Genomic DNA, 8,884 nt, shown 5'->3' with positions numbered 1-8,884 from the left:
TGAAATGACAGGCATAAGCAAAGCAAAGAGGCGTGTGAATAGTGAAATAAGAACTACTAGATAATGTAGTAATTAGTCAGAATGTAATCCAATTTGCATTTTTTTTTTTGCATCTCCTTGATGCAATAACCAAAATATGTGCCTGTACAAGCTATTACATCATGGAGGAAAATAATTAAATTATCCATCAGAAAATGTTATTACATTATCAGACAGTTAATTACATTAACATATTTTATCTCATTTCGTACTCATCTAGGGGGACTATAAAGCTGACACGTAATTGCTTTATGTAACACACACACACACACACACACACACACACACATTCATATGATAAATGTATAAATAATGTCACTGACCTGTACCGGGGGGCATCTGAAAACATCTGAGGCCTGAAGGATTTATTGTACCTGCAGTAACTTAATTTACTCCAGCCTGTGTAACAGCCTAACAGAGGAGAATAAAAAAACAGCAAAAAATAAATCCACCAGCCAAGGTTTACTGCTCTTCAAATAACCACACCATGTGGATTGTTTTTATGGAGGGCCATTTGTTAACAAAATGCCCAATACCAATGAATCTTCTTTAGACATACAGAAGTAATGATAAATACAAGATTATACATGAACGAGTGCTGACTTTAGGAAAACAGGTAGCATTATGTGCCCATAAAAATGTATTTGTATCAAGTTTATTGCTAAAGGCATCAAATAAATCAAAGGAAATAACAACTTCAATGGTGTTAGCTTGTTGTAATGATTGAGAAACATTTAGTCTCCTCTTGGCAAGTGTCTCTGGCCGACCATGGTGCTGAATCCAATCATCATGGACCTGACTATTAATACAAACTGAAAGATATAGTACACCTTCAAACCTTTCAACGCAATCATGCATTGATAATCACCATTTCAGTGGTGGAATGTAACTAAGTACTATAAGTACAGTAAGCTGACAGCTTAAGTTACTTTTCAGGTCAGGATTTACCATAAAAACATGATCAATTTAAGTGATGAGACTTTTATAGTTTTTTTTTAATTTAACCACATAACAGTATATTAGGTAGTGAAAATTAGCACTAAATTGAAAAAAAAAAACCTAAATTGCTGCTTACATAAATGCTTCGTCAATAATAATCCAATAATATATTTGGAATATATATAACAATCTGAGTGGGAACACTGTGCATCATGAGCACTTTTACTTTAGATGCTTAAAGTACATTTTATTGCTGATACTTTTACTTAGCTTTTAATTCAGGACTTTTACTTGTAGTGGAGTAATTTCACAGTATGGTATTATTACTTTTAATAAAGTAAGGATCTGAATACTTTTTATCACCACTGGACCTTTAAAAAAAAAAAAGAATCAATGATTTCAACCTCAGTCAGCATTGTAGTAACATTTTCTTCAGGCTTTGTTCATTGCCTAACTACTACTTTATTGGATACATAACTATTTATTTGTAAGCTTAAGTGTCTGTCATTATGGCAAAGAGCTTCTGAATTATAGAGCTCATGTCGGCCATCTGAGGAAGCGAAAACAGCAGTAAATCACTTTTGAATCTTCATTTTACATAAGTAGCTGAGAAATAGCATCTACAATGTTCAATCAGATGATTTTGAGCACATTCAAACACAGAGAAGATGCTTAACAGTAGCAAATAGTGGTTTGAATTCCCATGTGACACAACAAAAGGAGCTCCGAAGCTTTCAACAAGGCCCCTTGTGTTCTGCACCATGATGTAAACCCCTAACCTTAAAACCATCTCTGTGGATGTCTCTTCTAATTTCCTCTTAATTGTCTTTCGTGTGAAAATGTGCCTTGATTGATCGTGTCAATTACATTGAGGCTTATTTCAAAGGACCGGCAGGGACTGTGTTGCTCTCAAGTAAGCAGTCAATGGATGACATAGATTACTTTAAACTCCTTTAAGTCCAAGTGCAATTTAGCTAATAAAGGTAAAGACCAATTGAGCCATAAATTACTGTAGCTACTACAGAGATCCCTTTATCTATAGAGAGCAAACAAAGAAATCTGATTATAAAACTAACACACGCTGACAGTGTAACAAGATATTTTGTGTGTGTATGCGGGTGACTTTTTGATCGTTTTTTCAAACAGCCTCAAGAAAACATGATTAATGCAGAACATGATGCCAACCGCACATTACTCAACATGAGTTAAGAGTGTTGAAAGAGTGTCAGAGCTACTTACAGATGCTGAGATATTATAAATTGCTGAGCAGCCTATTATTAGCATACATATAGAGCTTCCATAATGCTGCAATGTAAATTGTATATTGACAGACGTGTCTAATGTATTCAGCTTTAATAAATAATGTTCTGCTTGTTACTGCAGTCAATGACAAATATCCTGATACATTTTCCCACAAGATATGAATTATCTGCTATGGATTGTTATTTAACTCGTCTTTGCACATACACTTGTAAAGAAAATTAAATACTATTCAAAATTGAATTCCCCAAATTGCATTATGGGCCTTTTCTGCCTCAGATAGACAATTAGTATGCCACACAATCAAAATAATCCATTCATAATTAAAGCACTTTTTAACAGAAAGAACTACACTGTACATGTTTTATTTACATCACTCCTTTTTTGCCTACATTTAGTGCTGAGAAACATTGGGCAGGGTTTAACATTCAAGGCACAGTTCAACATCCCTCCAAACAATGACATTCTTGTTTATGCCACATTCAAAAGAAAATCTGGAGTGGAAATAATTATATTATGTAAACTTCGTCACAGCAATAATCAAGAAAAGTCAATACAAATGAACAAGTTAACAGAACATTGTATGCTGTAGTATGGCTTGTTACTTACAAGGGGGGAAAACATATTGAACAATATGTACATTCGGAAAATATACTATTTAAAGACACACTGATACAAAATATGGTTTCCGTCACTGACAAAATTAGAGCTTTTAAGAGCTTTGAGTAGAAGAGGAAAAGTATACCAAGAGCTCAGGTAGGAGCGGCTCGCATCTGCTCAAATGTTTCATCAGAGGCACATCATTATGCTCCCCGGTCCATTTAGGTGTGAAATTTGTAGTTGTCTCTTGAGCATCAAATAAGTCAACATCAAAATCTTTAGACTCAGGACTCCTCACAAGGACCTTTAAATAGATTTATCGCTCTTCAAAACATCCAAATTTAAACTCTTCACATATTGCACAAAACCTTGACAAGAAGAACAGGCCGAACTAAGACCTCCCATTTGCCACAATAAACTTTTAAAGAACTTATCAAACCGAAAAACTGCACAATGATGTCCAAACTTCCCACTCTATTTAATTCACATTTTCCATCAATTTGTGAGATCTGTTGGGTTAAAGCACAATGTATGGTTAAAAAATTACATCATGCAACTAAATGTGCAATAAATCCATACATTTATATTGTAAACTGACTGTTTGGCATTACCTTACAGTACTAACAAATAGCTACAGTTTATACCAAAGTAGAAAATGTTTTACTTTGTTTTTTTTTTCTCTTTAATGTTAAGTACTTTAAGAAAATAAGTGACATACACTAAAGGGGCCAATAAATTAAAGAGATTCTCCACAAATATGTAGCTGCATTTGAAAAGAATATCTGGGCATCAAAATGTTACATTATACTCATCTTAAGCCCACCACCACAAAAATTATGAAGTTTTCAGACAATAGTGCTACATTTTAACTGCACATAATCTCACCGTAAACAAAAGCTTTGCTAAAGTGGCAACAAATAGGCAAATGGAAAGGAAGCAATTTTGTTTCCAATTCAAATGTTTTTTTAGAGGATAAACATGTCAGTTACATTCATGGAAAAATTCCAGAAAATCTATGCTGGCAACAGAAAAAGGCATGGCTGATGATTCTGGTCCTCAGGCAACAAACTTTTTCTTGGTCGTGGAGCCGCTTTTTGTGGCTGTGTCTGCGTGTGACTGGTATCCGATGATCACTTTTGGCGGAACACCTAACCTTTCTTTATACACACGCCTAAAAAAGAAAAAAAAAAAAAACATGTTAGCACAGAAAAACATTTCAGACTCTAAGAAACAAATTCCACATCATTTTTTTTCCTATAACATGACACTAGAGGATCTACTACCGTACTAGTGCATACATTTTATGTCGTTAATTTCAACTATTGCAGTTAAAATACTTGACCAGTAAAACAATAAAAAGGGCTATAATTGCATTTAAGAAAATACATTTAGTCTATATAGGTGGATATTTCTTTTACTATGACTAAATGTGTAGTTAATTTTCTTTATATCATCTTAAGATTTGTCATCATTGAGTTTGGCATCTTTAGGTTACCCTATGTGTATGATGGCATCTTTGTTTTCGTAGTCTGTGGTCCATATTGCTATTTTATCTCCTTTGGCTCGGACATTAATGACGGCTCCGCACACATCGTCACTGAAGTCATCAAAAGCTTCTCCCACAAGACACAAGAGCTGCAGGAAAGCAGACGTCATTTCAAAATGTCTTGTATTTGGTAGCAGTTTGAAACTAACGGACAGTTCTTTAAAGCATTTGGACTTGTCACAATAAGAAAAGCAGAGGTGTCACCAATAACATTAACGGCAGCTCCTTTCTATTCAAGTGTCCCAGCAAGCTGTGACAGCGAGACAATGACCCAGCATACACTATAACCAGGACCCTGAGACAAAAGCAGCTTAAAATCGAATTCAGCAGTCCTGAATTCTATTGTTGATGAAATGTCTTCCCTGAAAAATGCCTAAAGATACGACTAATAATGGTGCAATTAAATGAACCAGTAATAAACATACCGTCTCCAACCAGAACCGATCCAGGTCTGCTCTACGCTGCTGCTTGGACAGAGTTATCAGCCATCGGCCACCTCGTCGATTTCGTTCATCCTCCCACATGGGCTCAATTCCATCCTGTAGCCGGATAAAGGTCAAAGCTTAAAAAAAAAAACTAAACTATAAATACTCCAGTATCTCCATAATGAAAAGAGGTTTAAATTCCCCCTTTGATCAGGACAGGACCAAACAATAAGCGTAGCATCACAAAGAATAGTTAATGAGTTTAATTGTTCGTCTCCAGGAAGCACAATTAACTATACTTTGATTTCATACCAATTAATATGGAAATGTATACATTGATGAACTATTGTACTTCATAAAAGAGACATGCTATTGTTTCCCTGTGTATGGACTGTGGCTTTGACATTTTGATATACAGCTCTGTCTGGTTTGACCACATTCTCCTTTGAGCTAGCGAAGCTTTAGTAAGGCTGTAATCCAGTCAGAACATGTGAAAAAAAAGGTGCAAAGCAGTCAAAACTGGAGGGAAAAACAACAACTAATGACATCCAATAAAAACCCTACATAAGAGATGCTTACGTGGTCCATTTTAGATAAGTAAAATACATTTAATTTGTCGTAAACTATTGCACAGAACAGAATATTAATTCCTTATTTATTTGAACAGGAGGTAAATTCCACAGAAACATTTTTCTAAAATATATATTTATATTCTTTTATATTATAACTACTTACTGTAAGAAGGATAACCAATAATTATTTGCTGAAAAAGATAGTTTTCCACCAATATTAATTTGGGTGTGAAGATTTATATTGTGTGCACTCTCAGGATAGGCTCGAACCCAACTTGTTTGGTTAGGTTTAAGCACTCCGTGGCTCAGCTATCAGTAAGTCTGCATATAAAACTCAAACATGGTTCAAACAACACTGATAAGGTTGTTTGTGTTGAATACAGCACAGTGCTGGAAGAAGGCAATATGTACAAAATGTTTATTGTTAAAAGCAAAATGAAAAACCTAATCATCTGCGTCAGCGTAATGAATGCACCAGCGCCTCACATGAATAGGTGTTTGTTTTTCTTTAGCTCTTGAAGAATGCAACGTAACAGCCAGGATGAGATATTCAAAAGGTACAAATTCAAAAGCTGAACAAAACAAGTGATTACATGATTCATCTGCTGATCATGGCTTCTGCCAGGAAACATCACATCTAGTTTGATATGCAATTGGTAAACAATTTCACAACACTGTACTGTGGCAATTTCCCATTAACAATGAGTAAACATTCAATGGCAAGCAGCCTCATCTGACGGCTATAATTTGCTGCATGTTGCAGGAGATGCCACCTTTACGGCCCCTCAGTTTTCTAACTGTCCAGTTTATGACAGATGAGATCCAGCTTCAGTCTTGACTGATGCTCATAACTAACTCGTTCTTCATGAGCTCTTTGTGGCCACCATAAGACAAAGTGAAGTGCAGTGAAGTGCAGTAAAGTGCAGACTGACTTGCTGCTAGTGACTGGGATAAAATGTGTTTTGATTCCCAGCAACAAATGGGTACATGTATCATCCCGGTGACAGAGGGTCAGTAAACTCAAATGAATGAGTTACCCATCAGCCCATGTGATTTCATGCTTAATAGTCTTGGTTTCTTTGTAATATGATGCACACCAAAAGAAAATTGCTTTTCGTTTTGCTTCTGTGAAAGTGCACCTGAACTACAACCCTTGACACAGACTGTAACACTGTCCTGTCCACTTCAATTAGCATGAATATTTATAAGCAGTGAAAGTAAAGACAATTCACAGTTGTAAAACAGATGTATAGTACAATGACAAAAGACAGTGATCATAGCATGCGTACCTTAAACAGCGAGTAGTCACAGCCAGACATCAAGTTACTTGATAGCTGAATGTGATTGTATAATCTGAAAAAGGACAGAATATTTTATGTTCAGCAGCGTTCAACAGAAAACCTTTTGGCAGTCTGGCTGAAAACATTGTGTAATATGAATTGTTACTTTAAGCATTGCTAACCATCGACAACTGATCATCCTTTAAATGTATCCTGATGTTAAGGGTACAGCTAAACAAAAAAAATCAATTTTAAGACTCAACTTCCCTAAAATAATTGGTGAGCTGTGTCCTCCAATTTAATAAAAAGCAATCTAACTTAATATATCTTCAATATAAACACACCTAGGATGATATGTACTAGAATCCAAATGTAATGATCGAACCAATTTTGCAAATAATGTTAAGAGTAAGTCTGATGTGATGTAATGCTACCAGTTTTAGTGCAGTGTATATTGCAATGATTTACTTACGCCCAGAAGTCTTCCACCGTGTCAAATTTTGAGATCAAACGGAGGTTGGCTTGCCATGTTTTGCTTTTGTCATTTTTGAAAAACCAAAGAGCCCACCTGCAAAACAAAGAAGAGTAACTACAGAAAAACTGAATGTTTTCCATAATTAGTCATGTTGCTCATTACCAACTTGTTCGTTTGGAAGAAGCAGCACAAATTTCAGATTGTATTGTACTTTTTATTGAGATGAGAGATACTTGCTTAGATCTGTTGTGAACAGAGAAAAGAACAAAAAGAAAAGAAAAGAAAGAAACAGATGTCTTACTTGTTTTGTAATGGATGCTTGATGTAAGATTCAGGACTCATAACCTTTTGGACTATGGTTTCACATTTTTCCTTTTCAGGATTAGCAGGGACTGGAGTTGACACCTGAAAAAAAGTTTAGCATGTTAGACGTCAATGTCAGTATTGTGGACTGGAGGTATTTTTATTAAGGGAGTATGAGTAGTTAGATTAGTGGAGGGATGTAGAATATACAACATCCTGCAACACTAGTGTACATTTTATTTTTCTGTATTGTCCATTTTGTAGATTGTCTATTTCTGTATAAAGGAAATCAAATGTTTAATATTTTTTTCTTGTGTAGAAATAATTTCTCAAATCAGACAATATTTGAAATTTTTCAGTTTGATGATGATACACCAAGAAAAACTGGAGACAAGGTCAAATATATTTTGTATAAAATGATAGAACTGGATGTAACCCTCTTATATGTTATATTTGCAACCTTTGTTCACATTTGCAACATTTACATTTTTTTTTGTTGAGCATGATAGTGTTTTGAAAGTAAAAAAAAATATTCAAAATCACATTTTATGTTGAACTAAAGGACTAAAAAAAGACAAAATGACCAAAAAAGACACAAAATTACCAAAATTGTTACGCTAAACACACAAGACACTAATAAAATGTTGGTTTTTCTTTGTTTCTTTTTGGTTCAAAATGTTGATCCAGTAAGTCAGGATAAAAAAAATCAATTATTATTAGGTCATATAGGTGAGGTTGTGCTGGAAAAAAAATACCAACATGGCATTTAAACATTTTTAAGTGGTGTATACAGGCAGGATGAAAAGGATTCAAAAATGGACAAAACAGCTAAAGACTCCATAGAGTTAAAAAAGAAAACATTACTTGCAAATTCTCAGTTTGTAAAACAGGTGTTTCTAATTTATTTCGATAGCGTTAATTAAATCGAACAACAGTGACTGTCAGTGGAATATTAAGTGTTCGTTGTGTCCGGTACTAACGTATGTAGAACTTTCATCAGACGGTCGACTGGGAAACGTTAGCGACGCGTGCGTCCTCATTCATCCGAGAATCAGAGTTCACTTCGGGGTACCGACGGAGTTATCCACTCAGTCAACACGGCGTTTTCACCGGGCATCATTTCCTCCACGTTGACGGCATTTTAACTGACATTTTCTTGTGATTTACATGACCAATAACGTTGGCGAGTACCTTCACCTGCTAATTTAATGTTGTTTAGCTAGCGAGTTATCTTACCTGTGAAAGGTAAAAGCTGGTAGTTTAAAGTATTACGGAGGCTGGCGGTCTCAAAGCCGTCGTTGCCTTTTATCGTTGCTGTTTCAACAGTGGATAAAAGCATACTTTGAAGCGCAAACTGAGTGACTTTTCTGCCAAAGCGTTGCTGTGCACTTACCACCAGAGCGGTCGCCATCTTCTGGAAATTACACTCTGGTTTTTGGCTGTGT

The 8,884-nt window shown here is 35.3% G+C and overlaps 1 protein-coding gene across 3 annotated transcripts; it reads right to left on the bottom strand.

The window, feature by feature from the left end:
- Positions 1-2,587: 2,587 nt before the first annotated feature.
- eif4ea (eukaryotic translation initiation factor 4ea) lies at positions 2,588-8,884 on the bottom strand. 3 transcript variants are annotated; one of them, XM_059345947.1, is made up of 7 exons: positions 8,833-8,884; positions 7,438-7,541; positions 7,134-7,229; positions 6,671-6,734; positions 4,810-4,923; positions 4,334-4,473; positions 2,588-4,009 (listed from the first exon to the last, which is right to left on the bottom strand). In XM_059345947.1, the coding sequence occupies exons 1-7, from the start codon at positions 8,848-8,850 to the stop codon at positions 3,895-3,897; spliced, it is 651 nt and encodes a 216-aa protein (XP_059201930.1). In that variant the 5' UTR covers positions 8,851-8,884; the 3' UTR covers positions 2,588-3,894. The 3 variants fall into 3 exon arrangements, with proteins under 3 accessions (XP_059201930.1, XP_059201931.1, XP_059201928.1); XM_059345948.1 differs by lacking the exon at positions 8,833-8,884 and adding an exon at positions 8,676-8,789; XM_059345945.1 differs by lacking the exon at positions 8,833-8,884 and adding an exon at positions 8,420-8,632.

Source organism: Centropristis striata, chromosome 12 (assembly GCF_030273125.1).
Source record: "Centropristis striata isolate RG_2023a ecotype Rhode Island chromosome 12, C.striata_1.0, whole genome shotgun sequence".
Classification (NCBI taxonomy): Eukaryota; Metazoa; Chordata; class Actinopteri; order Perciformes; family Serranidae; genus Centropristis; species Centropristis striata.
Note: the sequence above shows the minus strand (reverse complement) of the source record. Positions and strands in the feature narration are given on the sequence as shown.